General features: G+C 42.7%; 1 protein-coding gene across 4 annotated transcripts in view; it reads left to right on the top strand.

Moving 5' to 3' along the window:
- met (MET proto-oncogene, receptor tyrosine kinase) overlaps positions 1 to 21,657 on the top strand; it is a 130,780-nt gene that overhangs the window by 21,770 nt on the left and 87,353 nt on the right. For all 4 annotated transcript variants that reach the window (XM_070900349.1, XM_070900348.1, XM_070900347.1 and 1 more), the window contains exon 2: positions 11,163 to 12,383. In XM_070900349.1, the coding sequence (XP_070756450.1) occupies positions 11,166 to 12,383 (1,218 nt within the window). In that variant the 5' untranslated portion in view covers positions 11,163 to 11,165. The remainder of the gene's footprint in view (positions 1 to 11,162; positions 12,384 to 21,657) is intronic.

Raw genomic sequence — 21,657 nt, 5'->3', positions numbered from 1 at the left:
TCCAGGTAGGGCCCCGCAGAGTCTGCAGCGAAGGGGAGGGCTCCTCCTACGCAGCAGCAATACGCTCCCCAGTGTGTAGCGCTGCGCCCCACTTACTTTGCTCACTTACTTGGCACCCGGAGAGGATGTCGAGCATGTGCCTCACTTCCTCTCGGGGGTGGTAACCCCAATCGCGCGAGCGGGGCTGAACTGCTGCAGGAAGTCCCACCTCACGGATGTTGTTGCCCCCAAATGGGCCGCTACGCAATTTCCCAGCCTTAATTTGTGACATTTTTGAAGGAGATCATAAATATTCATGTTTGTTCATGTATAATATTTATCTCGTCTAAAATGGTTGAGAAACCGTAGGCTTCTATATTTTAACATCTTTCTCTATACAGTAGCACTTTTAGATGAACATTCTAGTTGATTCAATTTGCAGCAGTTAAGATTTATAGCCATATTGTATTTTTTTACAGTGCGGTACCATATAGGACTGTCATTTATCTACTCTCAGCAATGAGTTTTTCAGTCTTGGAGCAGCACTACTTATTTAAATATTTAACAGGAAAATCATGTGTCTTTATGCCGATGGGTGGAAAAATATCAAGATCCTGTTAACCTGCAGGGTTTTGTGCAGTTGTTTTTCCTGCTCCTTTTAGAACTTAAAGTTCTCAGGAATGGCTCCTGAACTTGTCAGAACATTTTTGGTTACTATTTTAAATTAAGTAGCAGACCTCACGACCAGCATTTGACCGGTTCCAGGCTAGCTTAGCAAGGGATGAATAATAAAGAGATCTTAAATTAAGAACAGAAAATACTGGAATTACACAGTAGGCCTATCGGCATTTCAAAAAGGGGGGGGGGGGGGTGGGAAATCATTGTTATGGTTGGTGACCCCAGCCCAGAAATTCCACTCCTTCTTGGCTTGGAATTTGATTGGCAGAGGCGGCGAATGTTGGGGCAGAGCCCAGTTCCACTGATTTTCTTCTCCATTCACCCAGCAACAGCAAACCCTGAATGTGGGGGTGTTGTTCTTCTACACGCCCATCCCCCTCCCCTTATTTCCAGACTGCACAATTGGGGGTGTTTCAGGCTATGACAGAATCAAATGGCAATCATTCCCAAATTCTGACCCTAACAGCTTAGAACATCTTTGTAGATAATTCCAATCCTTGGCCCAGCAATTCTGTGGCTTCCCCTCTCAGCAGGATGCTATTCCCAAGGTTCCAACTGGCCGGCAGTGTGGTGCACCCTGTTGCATTGCTGCTGTCATGGGCGCTGCCCCACTATGAAGTTGAACCGACTCCCCTCGCTGGAGATGGGGGTCCGAGCACAGTGAAAGTTCCACACCATAGCACAATGGCACCACCAGAATTTCTCCCCTTCTGCATTATAGATCTGAGGATGGGTCTCCAACTGAAACCAATGTTTTTTTTTCGAAGTGCAGACAGGTCTGCTATGTATTTCCTGAATATACCAAATTTATTTTCAATTTTTCAGCATTTGCAGATTTTCCACCTTGAAGGCTTTTGACATTTTCAGTACCAGTTTTGTTGCATCCTACACATTTGAATCCAACCTAAAATACATTGATTGCAGTGTTCCACTCGACAATCGGGAAACAAATATATGTACTAGGAAAGCGGCAAGAGACATCCAGTCCTCCAGGTTAAACAAATCTTTAATGTAATACCTGTAGTAGAATTAGCAATGATCCATTAGCAAACTGTTTACTGCTCAGTTTAGAAGTAAAGAGAAGGGAAGCGGCAGAGACTGATAACTTGCAATAGACTTATTCGAAAAGTAATTGGCTGAGGATTTATATCTATCAAGATTTACAGCTCACAAGATCTGTGGTGTGGAGAGGCTGTAAAGATTTGACTCCTTTTATAGTGGTTAAATTTCATTCCTGATTATTGGATCACAAGTAATTGCCACAATGTATTCCCTTTTATTGGATTAGCAGTGACTAGAAAGTCAATACTAAAAAATACTGTGTGTGCAGTTTCAGCAGAACTATTGATTGCTGGGGTATTGCTCGTGGCCGAGGCCACCTCCTCGACCTTGCCATCTCACGTGGCCTCTCTATTCCCATCGTCTCAATCACAGACAAGGCCATCTCTGATCACTTTCATGTATCCCTCGCCACTCTCAATCCCTTTCAATCCCACTGCCTTCTGAGTCCATCCCTGGAAAAAAACTCTTTCCCCCTAGACACTTATAATGGCACTTTCAAATTCCCTTCTTTCTAGCCTTTAGCCCACCAATTGCCTCAATACTTCTGCGGCTATCAATCTGCTCCATCACACCATCACCTCTGCTTTTGGTGCCCTTGTCCCCAACAAAACCCTTGCGCTCCCATTCTGGTCGATTCCCCCTAGTTATCCCTCCATGCCCTCGCACCTCCTTATCTCTGCAACCTCCTCCAGCTCTACAACTCTCAGATCTCGAAGCTGTTCCAATTCTGGCCTGTTGCACATCCCCAATTTTTGGTGTGTCACCATTGACGGCCGTGCTTTAGCTGCCTGGACCCTAACCTCTAGAATTTCTCCCTAAACCTCTCCACCTCTTTAGCTCCTTCTCCTTTTTAAGACGCTCCTTTAAAAGCTACCTCTTTTGTCCAAGCTTTTCGTCATCTGTCCTAATATCTCCTTCATTGGCTCGGTGTCAATTTTTGCCTGATTACGCTCCTGTGAAGCGCCTTGGGCTATTATTCCTATTTTAAAGGCGCTATATAAATGAGTTGTTGTTTCAGACCTTTGCCATTTCATCACCTTGGCTCTTAATCTGTGTTTTTTTGCATTAAGTTTTCAAACCTTCCCCTTGACATACTGGTGGAGTTTGTCATTTATCCACAACTTATACAACAAGAAGCTACAAAGCCTAGACTCAGATGAACTCTTATCATTCAATCAACATTTGAGCACTTTTATCATCTAAATCATGAGATAGTGGTTGAGTTTACCATGCCATGGGTAAATATTCTCTCTTCCTGACCCAGTGGAGTTGTGCTAAGGAGAGGATGAGCAAATAGGCAGGGAATCTGTTCCTAGGCTTCTGTCTCTGTAACTGATCATAAGAAATTGTGTAAGTGCGGTTCATTTAACATCCCTTCCAGCAAATTAGTATTGTTTAGCACTTCTTTTGGTGGCTGGCTGAGATACGGAACTCATTATTTTGGAATCATGAGTTGATCTTGCATTCTATTTCTTGTATATTATTTTTAATGGGGTATGTACAAACTTGTAAAAATCATTAAATTACTGAGCATTCTCTGAGGTTTGGATTTTATCAACCTTGGCGGGTAAGGAGTGGGCGACGTCCTTGGCGAGTCCCAACCCTACAGCTATCTCGATCCGAACCTCTGACATGATTTTACCATGATGGGGCCTATTAAGCCTGCCCTGCGAGGTTTGCGGCCAATTAAAAGGAAGCAGGTCTGATGACATCTTCTGATGATGCGTCATTAGCTGGTTCCTTTATGTCACATTCATTTTGACAGTTGTGCTGTTCGTGTTCTGCAGCATTGAGGTGCTGCAAACATTGACCAGCAATGCACAAAGGTGCAGAGCTGCACCTAGGCTCTCCCGTGACTCTCTCCAGATGCTTATGGAGGGTGTCACAGCATGCAGGGAGATTCTCTTCCCTTCCAATGGGCAGAAGAGACCTTCCCAGGACACCAACGCAGCCTGGTTGCAAATTGCACAGGAGAGCACAAGCAGGGATGTCGTCAGAAGGACCTGGCTGCAGTGGCACAAACCTTTCAGTGATCTCAGTAGATTACAAATCGTTACTACAAAGCCACACACAAACTCATCTTGCTGTGCCACTCATCACATCCCCATCACTCTGCCTTCCCTACTCTACTCCTGCACATCCTTACTCACACCAACTTACCTTGCACCTCCACCCATCCCTCTTTCTCTATCTACATTATCACATCTCCATCTCACTAGCCACCCCTCACACTTGTCCAATCATACCAACTAACAACACACAGGGTAGACACTTGGGTGTTATGGCCAATGTTCATGTAAAGTTTCAGTTAATGTGTTGTCAAACATTGAGATCTTTATTTTCAACACTTTGCTTTCTCGAACAGATCTGTGTGCACCTTTTGGAAGTGGCTTGCAGTAAATAGTGAGACATAACAGAACCCCCCCCCCCCCCCCCCCAAATGGTGTGAAAGGAGTGGCTTAGGCAATGTGGGGTTGCTTTATGGTGTTAGTGTGGGGTGGTGCCAACCTGGCGCATCATGTGGCAGCCAGGGTGTATAGCATCAAGTGAAGTCAATCTGGCCATGGTGACGCCATCTCTGGCCTCCCAGTCACAATGTGGTCAGGTGCTGATGCCCTGTGTCCTGTACAGCATCAGGTGATTGCAGAGAAGGCTGGTTTTGTTGTTGATGCTGCTGGTGATGCCATTGTGCCTGGTGATATTGGTGTTGGGGCTGATCGTGGTGGGATTCTGAGGACCAAGGTGAGATTTCTTTTCAAGAGCACTGATTCTGCTGGGATAGTTGGCAGCTGAAGTTGAGGTGACAGATGCAATCTGTCAATGGTGAGTGAGGTTGCTCCAACGAGGTGACATTGGGTCGAGAGTTCACTCCAAACACTTCAAACTCAATAAAGTTGAAAAGTGAATTGCAAATCCTGAAGGCTGCAGCCTCTAATATTGGAAATTGAACAGCTGTAAAATGGTAGCTTTTATGCCACTTTTGCAGCTGTCAACTATTCACAGCAATGAAGAGTCATTGAGAACCCAACGCACTTACCTGACGTGATCCCTGAGGGACATGAACCTCGTGAAAGAGTTGGAAAAATTGTTAGGACCTGGTAAAATGCTGCTTCAATAACTTTAAACAGCTTCTTAAGTATTTCAATTGCCTGACCTGCAGCTTAGTGCCGAGTCTGCAAACTGCAGACACAGTCAGCACTTGGGAAGATAACCAGGAGGAGGGTTTAGAGCGAGATACCGCACCGCTGTCAATCTTTTGGATTGTGACAGTGGACCTACCTCCAAACCCGCCCTCTGAGCGCTGGCAAGATTCCGGCCTGAGATTTCCATGCAGTGGTGCCAGTGATTGCTTCTTCACAGGATAACAATGATCACACGATGGAAGTCTGACTTTTTTCCCTCCCTCAGGCCAATTGTTGCACTCCTATGCCCCTTTGATTTAAATCATCTAACTCAGCACAGATTCTGAATTGAAACAGAGGCATTCCTGTTTGATGTGCATCAGTCCCACAGTGAGTGGTGTTTTACATTGCAAATTGTCACTTTCACCTGAGCTGCATTTTAGAAGTTTTTGCTGGACAGTAGCATATGACAGGTTTGAAGATAATGGATGCCTCTGATTATGTCAATGTGTGACTGATAAACCTGAAAAATTCAACTGTCAGTTATATCCCAGCCAGGCCAAAATTATTCCTGAGCCAATGTTAAGGTTTGCTTGCTAAAAACCATCAACTCTCAATTTTAATTTTACATGAAATAACTTACATATATATATATTTATATTTTATATTTATTTCAGTCTAAATGTGTTGATTTATTTTAAGCAGGCCATTTCTGTAATTGTCTTTGTTTATTTCACTCCGTAGTGTACTCTGTAGGTATGCCTCCCACCGCAAATTCCAGGCCAATAAGTTTTCAGGAGCATCCAACTATGGTAAATTGTCATAAAGATCTTTACATGTTCTAATTGGGATCAACCACACAGGTTGCTTCCATCAATAACCTAATTAAAAGCAATTAGTCAAATTATGCGTGTAGGTAGCAGTTGTCTAAATGGCTGTTATCTCATTCTGTTGTAATACTTAATTAAATTAGTTGATTTGTTGTGCAGCTTTATACCAGATCAGTGGACACAAATATAATTTTGAACAGCAAGCACAGTTGCTTTCCATGAGTCAGTAGACTGAGTTTGCAGTGGTAATATAAATAAAATCCACAAAACCACTGATGGATTCCTTGGGGAAATTACTAAGACTTGTGAAAGCATATCTTTGATAGGTGCAGGATAATAATAAACCACATCATCCATTCAAACAGAAGACACTAGTAGAAGAAATATGTATTTTTCGTTTTGTTGATGACAACAGCATGACAATGAACTAATAGCAGAAAAATGAGCATTATCTAACCCAAACCACACACAAGGGATTGTACTAAAATAAAATTGCTTGGTGTCCCTTTATGAAAATCTTCAGCAATGAAACATGTGTGCCTAAAAAGTGGAGTTCTCAGTGCAGGCGGTGCTTTGCATTAATCTTTTGACTAATAAGTTCCTGTTACAGCTTTCAGAATATAGGTGTGGTGTCTATGAAGCAAGAATGATCCTGTATAAAGTTTATATAACCAAGTTGAAGGCAGGAGGGCGAGGTTCCTGATCTTCTGCCTCACTTTGATTTGGCTGCTGCTCTCCAGGACCTGCAACTGGAAAATCATGGAATGTTGTCTTCTGTCAGGCATGGTGCAGCTCTGATATACTGCACCTGTTGGGTGCCCATCGAGGAAAATTAGATCTTAATTGTTTAGAGAATGCACACAACAATGTCTGTGTTGGTTGTAGTGTGTCCAGAAGGATAAAGTGACCGGTGGCCATTTCTGAACCACTTTGACACTGGACAAGAGTTCCACTCCAGTGTGGCATCAGTGTGAGACTGCCTTCTCCAAGAAGTCCTACACCGTTTCTCTCTGGGGTCAGGTTTGGCAATGACTCTAAATTTATACACTAAAACTTCAGCAATGCTGTGAAGCAGAAACCACTTTGCAACAATGAAAATGTTATAGTCTTGGGCTATATAAATGCAAGTTGTTATTGTTGTAAACACACCCTACATTGCCTGAAGATGTGCTTTCAGAAAATTATTTCAAAGATCCATAGAGTATTTAAAATTGGTGACCACAACCATGATTTGCGTGCAACATATTTTATTGTCCTTGCCTGATGGTGTCCAACAGAAATTCCCATTTGAATAGAGGTTTTTTTTTTAAATGCTGTTTTCAAACTGAAAGTTGGAGAGACCACACAAACTGGCGGGTATTAAAAATGCAAATAGACGGTCTTCTAACAATGACCTTGAGGTGCACTGACTCACTTTGCTGAGCAAACTGGTAAAAACTAATACTTGACTGTTCCTGATTACAATCAAAAACATTGGGGCAGAAATTGTGGTCTCCATGATGGCGTATGCTCATACACCATCATAATCCATCTGAAAGGCCCGTAATGTCCGGATTTCTGGATGCGCTTGTGCGTGGGGGAAGCTCAGAACTTACGATGTGTCAAGGTACGCTTTTGACAGATCATCTGAACTGACCATAAAATCAGTATCACTTATGCCCCACAACTGCCCAGCAATTGCCCACAAAACTCTTGCATCTGATACAAGCAGGCGTAGGGGCGGAAATGTTTCACGGGTTGGAGATGTACTCCAGAGGTATGCCTCTGATCGCAATTTCTAGTTCATTCATTCCACTGCAGTCAAAACATCTAGACCACTTTAATGTTGTGAGCCATGAATGGAGTGAGCAGCCAGCTGGATGACCTGATGATGAACTTTCATTGGTCCAGAATTTGCGGTCCCGATGACGGCGAACTGGCAGCACTCACTGTCATTTCGCCTTTGAAACTGACCGCAACTTCAGGTTTTAGCACATGCACAGCCTAATGTGGAAAGCCTGAAATTACAGTCTATTATTCACTGCTCCTCCACAGGCTTCACTGTGCCCTCTCCTCCCTACAGAGCTGGCAATCAATGAAATCTTTCAAGTCATGGAAACTGACACTAACTCTTCCACAGTAATTGCACTGTTAAATACCCCACTAAAAGTGCGATTAGGTGTAACTGGGGTTTTAACAGTGTATTGACTGCTAAACAAAGGTTATAGCCCTGAAAAATGAATTTTAATTATGTGCAGTGTCGAATTTATTCATTTTAATAAAAATTAAAATTTTTAAGAAACTTGAACAAACTTTAAAAATCATTTTTTTAAATCTTTATATCAGTTTTGCCTTTTCCCCATGTGAGAGCCCCAATCTTTGTTTTTCTCTCTCTCGGATTTTTTTAAAAGGTAGAATTTTAGGAGCTTACTCAATTCCTTGTTCACTGTCTGAGAATTCTGCATTTTGATTGGCTGCTTAGACAGCTTGTTGACATCACAGCAGCTCTTCGCTGGGAATCCCCATTAACTTCCGTTGATTTCTCGCCACAGATCTTTTTGCGAAGCTTACTTCGGGACTAGGGGCGAATGCCCTTGCTTCGCCGCTGACTGCAAATTCCTGCCCATTAATTACCCTGCCCCATTGAAAGAGGACTGAAATGTAACAGTAATTTATAGTTCTAACTGTGTTAGCTTGCCTTGTGCTTCACTTTGTTTCCCCACTCCCAACCGCCGCCCCCCCCCCCCCCCAATTTAAAAAAAAAGACTTACCAGCAGTCACTTTGAGGAAGAACAGAGTAGTAGCAAAGGGTGTTGATTATCAAAACTACAGGTCAGCCAGTTCTCTTTCACAATAGAATTTGTTGTATGACTGTCCTAATGTACAAGAGAAGAGCAAGAGCGTGATCTACAAAAAGAAAAGCATTATTGGTTCCCTGAAGGTACCACTCTGTGCAGGTCTCAGTCATAGAGACCTGAAGGTTCCAGATTTCATTCTGTGTCTGTGATGTTAATGTGCTGACGTGGATTGAGAACTGGTTGTCAGACAGGAAGCAAAGAGTAGGAGTAAATGGGTACTTTTCAGAATGGCAGACAGTGACTAGTGGGGTACCGCAAGGTTCTGTGCTGGGGCCCCAGCTGTTTACATTGTACATTAATGATTTAGACGAGGGGATTAAATGTAGTATCTCCAAATTTGCGGATGACACTAAGTTGGGTGGCAGTGTGAGCTGCGAGGAGGATGCTATGAGGCTGCAGAGTGACTTGGATAGGTTAGGTGAGTGGGCAAATGCATGGCAGATGAAGTATAATGTGGATAAATGTGAGGTTAGCCACTTTGGTGGTAAAAACAGAGACAGACTATTATCTGAATGGTGACAGATTAGGAAAAGGGAAGGTGCAACGAGACCTGGGTGTCATGTTACATCAGTCATTGAAGGTTGGCATGCAGGTACAGCAGGCGGTTAAGAAAGCAAATGGCATGTTGGCCTTCATAGCAAGGGGATTTGAGTACCGGGGCAGGGAGGTGTTGCTACAGTTGTACAGGGCCTTGGTGAGGCCACACCTGGAGTATTGTGTACAGTTTTGGTCTCCTAACTTGAGGAAGGACATTCTTGCTATTGAGGGAGTGCAGCGAAGGTTCACCAGACTGATTCCCAGGATGGTGGGACTGACCTATAAAGAAAGACTGGATCAACTGGGCTTGTATTCACTGGAGTTCAGAAGAATGAGAGGGGACCTCATAGAAACGTTTAAAATTCTGACGGGTTTAGACAGGTTAGATGCAGGAAGAATGTTCCCAATGTTGGGGGAGTCCAGAACCAGGGGTCACAGTCTAAGGATAAGGGGTAAGCCATTTAGGACCGAGATGAGGAGAAACTTCTTCACCCAGAGAGTGGTGAACCTGTGGAATTCTCTACCACAGAAAGCTGTTGAGGCCAATTCACTAAATATATTCAAAAGGGAGTTAGATGAAGTCCTTACTACTAGGGGATCAAGGGGTATGGTAAGAAAGCAGGAAGGGGGTACTGAAGTTGCATGTTCAGCCATGAACTCATTGAATGGCGGTGCAGGCTAGAAGGGCCGAATGGTCTACTCCTGCACCTATTTTCTATGTTTCTATGTTAACTGATGTCTGCTGGGGCAATTGGGACATAGCAATTAGCCTTAATGTTCTTGGTTCAGGAAAGGGAAAATCACCTTAGTTTCCTGCTCCTGATTACAACCCAGTGATTCATGCTAGAGATTGTGCAATGTGCTTGTTAAATATGAATAGTGATGCACTCCATTGTGATGGTATCCTCATTCACCGTTTTCCAACTATCCAACTATTTGGGCTGACGCCCGAGATATGGCCATCTGGGTGAGTTGCAGGAGGGCTGCTTGTGTCTAGGGAATCATATCCCATGAAGAGAAGATATCTTCCAAATGAAAGGGGAGAAAATTGGAATAATTTTTTAAATTACTTAATTTTCCCAACTTTTTTCAATCAATTTTTATCACATTCCCTTCTCAAGGTGTTGACTCTTATTAGATGCTATGGTGTTGGTTACCCTCTGGTACCTTGCCCACGCTGTGAGTGTCAGTAAGCTATATGACGATTGGGCAGCAAGACAGGCCTCAGACCTGAGCCCAACCCTAACCTCCTCCTCCACCCGCTTCCATTGGGAGTCAGTACATAGCAATTGGTTCGTTCTTCCTCTTTCCCCCATCCCAGCATACAGAGGTGAATTGCATTGCCCTACCACCACTAGCTAAGCTCAGACCAGTGATCTTTCTGTTATTGACTACTCACTATCTTAACCGACTTAACCATCAAGGAATTACTAGTTTTAGTTATGTTATAGCTGCATGTGGGTTTAGGAACAGTTTAAAAACCAGTTTAAAAAAAAAAAATCTTAAGCTGCATTAATTATATTTGACATTGGAATATTGTGTTCAGTTTTGGTCTCCTAATCTGAGGAAGGACGTTCTTGTTATTGAGGGAGTGCAGCGAAGGTTCACCAGACTGATTCCCGGGATGGCAGGACTGACCTATGAGGAGAGACTGGATCGACTGGGCCTGTATTCACTGGAGTTTAGAAGGATGAGCAGGGATCTCAGAAACATATAAAATTCTGACGGGACTGGACAGGTTAGATGCAGGAAGAATGTTCCCAATGTTGGGGAAGTCCAGAACCACGGGACATAGTCTAAGGATAAGGGGTAAGCCATTTAGGACTGAGATGAGGAGAAACTTCTTCACTCAGAGAGTTGTTAACCTGAGGAATTTCCTACCGCAGAGAGTTGTTGATGCCAGTTCATTGGATATATTCAAGAGGGAGTTAGATATGGTCCTTACGGCTAAAGGGATCAAGGGGTATGGAGAGAAAGCAGGAAAGGGGTACTGAGGTGAATGATCAGCCATGATCTTATTGAATGGTGGTGCAGGCTCGAAGGGCCAAATGGCCAACTCCTGCACCTATTTTCTATGTTTCTATGGTTGTAATATACCATTTTCTTTTGTCTTGCAGTTGATGATACTTTCTACAATGAAGCATCCAGCAAGCATTTCTTGTCTTTTGTTGCTCTTTGGGAGTTTGATGATGCAGCTGAGCAACGGAGAGTGTGTGCAAGCGAAGAAGAATGCAGATCTGGACTTGAATGTGCAATACAACTTTTCCAGCTTTAATGCGGAAACGTTAATACAGAACATAGTCCTCTACCATCAGCGTATATATGCAGGAGCAATAAATAAGATCTATGTTATGAATAATAACCTCGAAAAGCTCTCCGAATTCAAAACTGGCCCTGTATTGGAATCCCCGAACTGTTCACCATGTGACAACTGTGAGGAAAAGGAAAACAGCTCCAAAACTCTGTGGAAAAACAACACAAACATGGTCTTACTTATTGAAACCTTTTATGGAGATCAGCTCATTAGCTGTGGCAGCACAAGGAATGGTGTTTGTTTTCTCCACAATCTCCAGCAAGATGATCCTGCCAGTATTTCAAAAGGTGTTCAGTGTATGTTCACCCATAACAACAAACCCGACGAGTGCCCAGATTGCATTGCAAGCCCTCTGGGTACAAAAGTGTTAATGACAAAGAAAGATAGATTTGTGAAGTTGTATACAGGAGCAACACTGAGTTCTGCTCGTCTGCCATTCCAATTACATTCAATGTCCGTAAAGAGGTTAAAGGAATCTGAAGATGGTTTTCAGTTCCTCTCTGAACATTCATATATGGATGTTATTCCACAATACAGGGATGCCTATCCAATTAAGTATCTTTATGCTTTTGAAAGTGGGCCGTATGTGTATTTTTTAACTGTGCAACATGAATCGTTGGGCTCGCTGGCACTTCACACCAAAATTATCAGGTTATGCACCTCGGATCCTTACTTGCACTCTTATATAGAAATGCCGCTCGAATGTATTATCAGTGAAAAACGGAAGAAGAGATCCTCAAATATAGAAGTCTTCAGTATCTTGCAGGCAGCATATGCAACTAAACCAGGTGCAGAATTTGCTGCTCAATTAGGAATTTCTATGGAAGATGATGTACTTTTTGCAATATTTGCGCAAAGTAAGCCAGAGTCTTCTCAACCTACCAATGCATCAGCTGTCTGTGCATTTTCTGTAAAATCCATCAATCAATTCTTTGAAATTTTCATTGACGCTTGTTGCAAACAAGGTCTGTCAAAAGGTCTTCGCCATTTTTACAGCGCTGCTGATAGGCACTGCGTCAATAAGGTAAGTTGATTAAACTGGTATTTAAATGATTATATCACAGATGTAAGCTCTAGTTTATGAAGCATGAAAATGCATGTTTTCATGCTCTATTATGAAGGAGACATTAAATTTTAAATGTTAAAAGAATAATGATCGCATCACTGACTTTCATGATTTTAGTGCATTGGTAATTCGACCTCTTTTCTGTGGGTTGCTTTTTTGATGGATTTCAGGAATCAATTTGATCACAGCAACAGATGAGTTATCTATTTTTCTCCAATAATGAATGAGAATAAGAGATGAGCTTGTGGAATACTCTCAGCGAATGTTATTGTGCGAATGCTTAAGGCACTTGCATCAATTTCCTTTCACTTCTGTTTTAACAGCATCAATGACCATTTATTTTAAACTAATTAACACCTCCATTAGGATGATCGAGAAAACTTGGTTAGTGATAAAAACACTATAGGGAGAGAAATTTTCCGTTCCTTGCCAAGAATCATTTTGCTTGTATAAAAACATGGGCACATAGGAATGTACAAGACCACAAAAGACCATCGGGCTGGTCCCAGTGCCTAGGAAATATCATATTGTACAACACCATTCATATCCTTCTAACTTTTTTTTACCAAATATTATCTAATTCTTTGTATAGCAAAAAAATCACCTCCACCCCCACTGTCTCCCTAAGCAGTCTATTCCATCAATTCACCACCCTCTTGTATAAATTTAAACTGTCTTTTCACACTCCCCTTTTCTAAGTTTGAGGCTATGCCCTCTTATTGCAGAATTTGTGACTATGTTGAAAATATTGACATTTATCTTATTTATTCCACTTAGTGCCTTGAATACTTAAATGAGATCACCACTTAACATTCTCCCGTGTAAAAAAAAAAAAAATCCCACTTTCTGTAGCCTCACCTTGTAACCCAGAGGCCTAATCCCGAGCTATCAATTTAATTGGCCTCGCTGTACCTTCTCCAATGCCCATGATGTCTTTCCATAATGATGTAGCCATAATTGTACACAGCACAGCAGGTGGGCCATACCACTACTCAAACTCAGAATTTCTTCTTCAGAATTGTGCTCTATTCACTTGGCTTTTCAGCCTATGATCATATTGGTTCCCTTTATTTCTAGTGCACAGTGTGCTGATGGCTTCAATTATCGATCCACCAGTAACTCCGAAATCCCTCTCTCGTGTCCGTACAATAATACAATTTAGCATATATTGCCATTTCTTCTTATCCCTTACAAATCTCATGACTTTCCGTCCACATTAATTGGGTATCACCCTTGACTCAGTAGTAGCTCACTCGACTCCGAGTCAGAAGGTCATGGGTTCAAGTCCAACTCCAGAAATCTCCAGAGATTTGAGCACATAATCCAGGCTGACGCTTCACTGCAGAACTGAGAGAGTGCTGCACTGTCCGAGATGCCACCTTTTGGATGAGACATTACACTGAGACCTCATCTGCCCACTCAGGTGGAAGTAAAAGTTCCAATGGCATTATTCAAAAGAGCAGGATGAGTTCTCCCAGTGTCCTGGCCAATATTTATCCTTGAACCATCACCAAGAAAAAGAATGAACTGGTCATTATCTCTTTGTTTGTGGGACTTTGCTGTGCGCAAATTGACTGCTGTGTTTTCCTAATTACGACAGTGACTACTCTTCAAAATTATTTAATTGGCTGTAAAGTGCTTTCGGACGTGAAGTCGTGAAAGGCACTATAAAAATGCAAATCCTTTCCTTTTACTTTCCTTAATTGACATCTCATCAGCCCAGCTCCCCAATCTAGCCAGGCCCATTTTGCATTTGATCAGCTTGTACCCGATTGTATCCCGTCTTCCCCCCCCACCTCCACCCCCAGTTTGGTGTCATCTGAATGCTTAGAGGTTTACTTTTATCCCCACACCAAGTCACTTCTGTACGTTTGTAAACAGCAGTGGCCTCAGCATTGACTCCTGAGGCATCTGACTAGTTACCTCCTTCTGTCTCTTCTATCTCTATGTACAGCTACCAATTGCTTCCTCTGTTTCAGCTTATTATTGATTCAACATTTCAACAGCACTCCACCTAAGCTGTGCCTTGCAGTGTTGTGGACCAATCTCCTATTTGACACTATATCGGAAGTTTTATTAAAATATCATCAATTAAAAACAATCCAATAGTGGTACTGATGGTTTGCATAAAAATACTGCAACATTTTGCAGAAATTCTTAAAAATGAAGGTGATCTAAGTATACTTGTAATCTAGTTTACGCATCCATAGATATAATTAGGAGACAGTGGGTTGGAACATTTGCCAAGTATTTTTTTAAACCTACGTGAAGCAAACTGTCAGTTTATACCCCAATTGCTGAGCATTTGCACCAGATTTGTTTTGCTATTCTACTGAATTTACTAAAAATTTGCCTTGTATTGTCTTTGTGTGAAAATGCATATTATATCACAATTTGCCAATGACATTAACCACCAAGGGTGAGGCAAATGCATTCAGCAGTAGGAGTGTGACTGGTCCTGGTGAGCAAATAAATGCAATCCATTCACTGAGGAAACAAGCTCATTGCATTCTGGTGCACCACTTTGGATGTTTTATTTACAAGTTCTGTTCGAAACGCATGCATTTATAAAGTGAAGTTAGTACAGCGCCAGTTTTGAGTTTTTTCTCTGAATTCCACACAGATTTTTGAGGATGTAACGAGCAGGGTGGATAAGGGGGAACCAGTGGATGTGGTGTATTTGGATTTCCAGAAGGCATTCGATAAGGTGCCACATAAAAGGTTACTGCACAAGATAAAACTTCACGGGGTTGGGGGTGATATATTAGCATGGATAGAGGATTGGCTAACTAACAGAAAACAGAGAGTCAGGATAAAGTGAGTGGGCAACAATTTGGCAGATGGAGTATAATGTGGGAAAATGTGAGGTTATCCACTTTGGCAGAAATAGTAGAAAAACAAATTATAATTTAAATGGAGAAAAATTGCAAAGTGCTGCAGTACAGAGGGACCTGGGGGTCCTTGTGCATGAAACACAAAAAGTTAATGTGCAGGTACTGCAAGTAACCAGGAATGTTGGCCTTTATTGCAAGAGGGATAGAGTATAAAAGCAGAGAAGTCCTGCTACAACTGTACAGGGTATTGGTGAGGCCACACCTGGAGTACTGCGTACAGTTTTGGTCTCAGTATTTAAGGAAGAATATACTTGCATTGGAGGCTGTTCAGAGAAGGTTCACTAGGTTGATTCTGGAGATGAGAGGGTTGACTTATGTTGAGTAGGTTGGGCCTAAACACATTGGAGTTCAGAAGAATGCGAGGTGATCTTATTGAAACTTAAGATAATGAGGGGGCTCGACAGGTGGATGCAGAGAGGCTAGTTCCACTCATAGGGGAAACTAAAACAAGGGGGCACAGTTTTAGAATAAGAGGTCACCCATTTAAAACTGAGATGAGGAGGAATTTCTTCTTTGAGGGTTGTAAATCTATGGAATTCTCATCCGAAGAGAGCTGTGGAGGCTGGGTCATTGAATATATTTAAGGTGGAGAGAGACAGATTTTTGAGCGATTTAAGGGAGTAAAGGATTATGGGAAATGGGCAGGGATGTGGAACTGAATCCATGATCAGATCAGCCATGATCTTATTGAATGGTGGAGCAGGATCAAGGGGCCAAATGGCCTACTCCTGCTCCTATTTCTTATGTTCTTATCTGCATTTCTTTAACTGGCAGTGTTTAAAGGATATTAGTTTAACATGGCTACTTTCATAAAAATTTAAGGAAATTGGCTCAACTGAATCTAGTTAGCATTATTTCGGGGGAGGGTTGAAAAAAATTGCCTGGTGGCATAATGGAAGCTTTTTTGCAATGTCGTGTGTTTATGGTAGTGGTGCTCACCCGCATGGTGTGTATGTGCTACTAACCTTCTCAAAAAAGAGTGGATAAGAAAGGCTTTTGCAGAAGTAGCTATAAAATCATTTTTCTGCTGTATTTAAACAGATATAAATAAATTTTATCTTGAGTTTTACCCCTTGTAGTTGGAAGACCCATAATTCCCTTGTCCAAGTTATGTTTGCTGGTGGAACTTGAACAGAGCAGCATGAGTATTTTATGTAGAAAATAAGCACTGGCAATTTTTAAGTATTGATTAAAATGCTTTAAAATTCTTGAAGAAACATAATGTGCATGTTGAATTCATTAAGTCTGTGAGTATATCCATATCTCTTTGTTTAATTACACAAATTGACATAGCAAATTGATTTCTGCCTGTAATGGCACTTACATTGTGATAGACCGTGTCCCTCATGAGTTCAAATTAGTGTCTGGTAATGGTTGGTATTGATTTGTCTCGACTATGATGGTCCAAATGAAGCAAAATCCACAGGTATTGTGTAAGGAAAAAATTGATACTCTTAACAGAGAGCATTTTAATAATTTGGAAACCAACAAACTCCAGTGACTTAAGACACTATTTTGAACTTTCTTTTTACCAGTCCATGGTGAGACTTTAAATATTGTTGCTGGCATGCTGAATTTAGTCTCAGTACACTGGATTGTATCTCTATTTTGGAAATGGTTAACTAGTGCTGTAGTAATACGAGTGTGACTCTGTGTTAATGTGCAAATAAAATCAATTATGCTATCTGTTCCCTTCTGTCTACAATTAAAATACCAGTTCTGAATACAACTGGTATTATGCAAACAGATAATGGTATCTGCTCCACTATTATCAGAATATAATGGATACACTGCCTATAGGGTGCATGGGGACAGATTGGTTTGACGGAATAGACCTTTGATTGGCTGGCTATCCTCTGGCCTCAATATGGATGATTGTCAATGATTACTATTCGATTTGTTTCTGTCTATGTTTGACCAACTACCTTTTGCTTTTTTTGGTCTTTTCACTTTTCACTTTTCATGCATCATTGCCCCAGCTTGCACCACTTGCAGAGACCTCTTCAAGCCTTCTGCAACATCGAAGGGTGTGTTTAACTGATATCCCTTGTTGTGTGTTAATGTCACACAAATGTTCTCAATTTTCACCCAATCTGAAGATTGTATTTTCAAATATTGATGAAATAAAGGGTACGGTGTAGTTGTTCGACCAAATGGAAGAGCCAACATTTCCCAAGTGGGTTCCACAAAAGTCTACTTTGAGTGCAGTAAGATGGATGCTACACTTTGTTCCCTTTGTGTGTTATGCTAATACAATGTGTGATGACATTTGATATAATCTCCATTATTAATGAGAATATATTACATGGATGGCAGGCAATCTTCCCTTTAATATTTTTTGGGTGCACAGCCCATTCAAATACCCATGCATGCACGGTTTTTCCATTGTAGAGCTGTTGAGTGGCCTGCGCGGGACCTCCAAGCTGCTGCACAGCCACACAGTTTAACAGGAACATTATGGCTGGTATGTTAACCTGCAAAACGTCATGAGATGCCTTTCAACTTCAAGCCTTCTAAATGGAGATTAATTAAAGAATACATACCCATCTTAAATGCTATTTTTAAAGAAGTATTGGGACTGTTGCTTGTGAGTTGGAAATAAGTATGATTGATTTAACTCTGGCTATAAATTCAATGGACTGAATCTTATCTCCCAAAAACAGGTGAATTAGGGTCATGTCAGAGGATAAAATGTGAAACAGGAACCTAACCCGCCTTGAACCAGCCACTTCCGATTTAAACGGAGGCGGGGCGAGGGGCAGACAGGGTGACCAATCTGCTCATGACAATCGGGTTTGTTATTTAAATATAGTCAAGTTGCCTGCCTTCATTTTCACAGTTGTTCTATTTTTAACTCACGCCCGCTGGGTTCCCAGGCCTCGGGCAGGTGCAAGGAGGCAAGCAGGGCTGAATCCACTGCTAGTGGGCCAGCAGGGAGTGTTTCCTCCAGGGCCAATAAGCTACCCAGTAAACCTCCCCTCACATGATCTGTCTGCTCACCCCCCACCCCCCCTTCCCCAACCACCATCTGCCATCCTCAACCACCATCTCTTCTCCCCAACACCCCCCCCCTTCCCCGACCACCATCTGCCATCCCCCGACCACTATCAGATCTCTCACTCCCCTGCCTCCCACGATCTCTCACTCCGCCATCACACTTGCCTGTTCTCATAGACTGCGGTCTTGAGAAGCAGATTTTTATCCCGAATGGCCTCCAGCCACTAATCGGGCTGCGAGAATCTGACTGAAAAAATGTAAAGTTCGGCAGTTTAAAACTGCAGGACATTCAGAAAATCTATTATTCTGAGTTTTCTGACCTCACAACAACCCCCCACCTTTCCACACCACAATCACGCAGAACTTGTCCCCAAGCTAAAATCCAAGCCAATATTCAAAGGTTGTTTTGGAGGAGGAAATCAATCTTGACTCTTTCGGTTGTATACAATAAGCCATGAACTTGGTGCTAATGCCACGAATTAGCAGCTGGGGAAGGGAAAAAGAAAAAGTAGCTAATGTTGTATTTGGCAACAACTTCACCACTGCAATTACATGGTTGTCGGGGTGTATCACATAAAACATCATAACTTCTGTTGCTATGAAATGCACAGTAGAATCTGAGACTAAGTGGCATGAAGAGGCTTGCAGCCTGTGCTGATGGCTGAAGTCAGAAACATTTATTTCATGTTCAGAATTGTCTCCAAGCTGAGGTAAACCAGATTTCAAAGGACAGAAATTGATTCAAAGATTGTGTAAACGTACTATTCAGCATATTTTTGCTTTTATTTATATCCAATTTTCTGCTAGTGACTTGTATTTGCTCGTAGTTTACTAAGTAAATGTCAACAACTACTTTGATAAATCTCGAGTTGACTGTTTTATACAAATTGCACACACAAAGCACTCAGTGACACCTCTTGTCTTACAAGCTAAACAATGGTTAATTAGCTGTAAGCCACCGTTCCTCAAATTTTAAATGTTTGTATTATGCATTTTGTTTCCTCATTATACATGTTCTACCATATCATTTGTTTTGCTGTGGGACGTAGCACATAGTACTCCAGGCCTGTTGCCCAGTGTAAATAGTTGTATAATGCAGTTCTGTATATAATATTGGAACTTCACCTTGGACTAAAATCTGAGGAGAATGGGCAAACCAGGATAGAGACAGTGGAACAATGCTGAGAAACCAGGCAAGCAGCGAGCCTCTGGTAGATTTAGAAGCAGCGGAATTTCAGCTTTACTGCAGTTGTGGGAGGAGGTTTGAAAACCATATGACCCAATGCCATTGTTTACATTTCCAATTTCCACAATATTTGATATAGGTTCATTAGGGAATTTCAGTTCATAAGCAAGGCACATGGTCTTGTGCAAATGGCTGCCACGTTTCCCACATTACAACTCATGGTCTACAGGGCTGTAGTAATACCCGCCCTCCTGTATGGCTCCGAGATATGGACCATGTACAGTAGACACCTCCAGTCGCAGGAGAAATATCACCAACGATGTCTTCGCAAGATCCTACAAATCACCTGGGAGGACAGATGCACCAACATTAGCGTCCTCGACCAGGCCAACATCTCCAGCATTGAAGCACTGACCACACTTGATCAGCTCCGCTGGGCAGGCCACATTGTTCGCATGCCAGACACGAGACTCCCAAAGCAAGCACTCTACTCTGACTCGTTTGCCGTGAAGGAGTTCCAAGGTGGGCAGAGGAAACGTTACAAGGACACCCTGATAAAGTGCAACACCCCACTGACACCTGGGAGTTGCTGGCCAAAGACCGCCCTAAGTAGAGGAAGTGCATCCGAGAGGGCGCTGAGCACCTCGAGTCTCATCGCCGAGAGCATGCAGAAATCAATCGCAGGCAACAGAAAGAGCATGTGGGAAACCTGTCCCACCCACCCCTTCCCTCAACGACTATCTGTCCCATCTGTGAAGGGGACTGTGGCTCTCGTATTGGACTGTTCAGCCACCAAAGGACTCATTTTAAGAGTGGAAGCAAGTCTTCCTCAATTCCGAGGGACTGCCGATGATGATGATGATTACAACAGTGACTACACTCAAAATGCTTAATTGGCTGTATAGTGTTTTGAGACGTCCGGTGGTCGTGAAAGGCGCTATATAAATCCAAGTCTTTTACCCTTGGGGGCCAATGCTGTGAACGCTGTTAAGGCACATAAATATGGTGAATTCATCACAACAAAATGTATTTACATGCTGCCTTTAAGATTAAAAAATGTCCTATGGTGCTTTACGTGGGGGGTGGGAAGATATGGTGCTTTACATGGGGGGTGTGAGGGCCCAGGGGCAGGACGGGCCAGCCCACACTGCGATATGTGTGCACGCTCGGTCTGTGCAGCAGAGCTGGTCTTCAGTTAATCTTGGGTTATCCTTGCCACTGGACCAAGACCTAGCTCTGTCAAGCCCGTGTGGTCACTGGTGTGCAACGGTCATCACATGTTAAAAAAAATCTAAGCACAGGTATCTTCCGCCCTTCACGATGTAGTTTGGGATCTGGAATATTAGGTCCTTCATTGAAACACCTGTGAACTCATCCCTTTTGGCGTGGAAGTAAGTCATCCTCATTTCGAGGGACTGCCTATGATGATGATGATGATGATGGGAAGATAGGAAAAATTAAAGGAGTAAAAGGAATGGACACAGAGCCACGCTGTGAAAGAAGAGATGGCCAAAAGCTTGGTTGAAGATAATGGATTTTGAGAAGGTTTTCTGAAGGTGGATATTGTAGGGTGTTTTGTTTCTGCAGGGTGTTTTGTGTGCCCCGTGTCTCTGACTCTCCCTTGAGTCGACCTTTGAGCGGCAGTTGGTGAGAGGTGGGAGCAGCGGCCTATAAAAGGCCCAGCGGGAGCTCGAGAGTCAGCGGCAGTTGGTGAGAGGTGGGAGCAGCGGCCTATAAAAGGCCCAGCGGGAGCTCGAGAGTCAGCGGCAGTTGGTGAGAGGCGGAAGCAGCGTCGGAGCGGCCTATAAAGGCCCAGCAGGAGCTCGAGAGTCAGCGGCAGTTGGCGAGAGGTGGGAGCAGCGTCGGAGCGGCCTATAAAAGGCCCAGCGGGAGCTCGAGAGCCAGCGGCAGTTGGTGAGAGGCGGGAGCAGTGTCGGAGCGGCCTATAAAGGCGTGACTTGTGCAGCTACAGCGGGAGAGAAAGCAAAAAAGAAGTAGAAAGGAATCAAAAGGTGACGTCACAGCCAATGGGGTAAGTGATTGGCTGGTGATTGGTGAGTAGCTTTTCTTTTTATTTTTATATCAGTAAGTAAACTGTAGCATTGTTATTACCAATTTAAGGGTATCTAAGGGTTAAGGCATGGCAGGAGAGATC

The sequence above is a fragment of the Pristiophorus japonicus genome, chromosome 15 (genome assembly GCF_044704955.1).
Source record: "Pristiophorus japonicus isolate sPriJap1 chromosome 15, sPriJap1.hap1, whole genome shotgun sequence".
NCBI classification, from domain to species: Eukaryota; Metazoa; Chordata; class Chondrichthyes; family Pristiophoridae; genus Pristiophorus; species Pristiophorus japonicus.
Note: the sequence above shows the minus strand (reverse complement) of the source record. Positions and strands in the feature narration are given on the sequence as shown.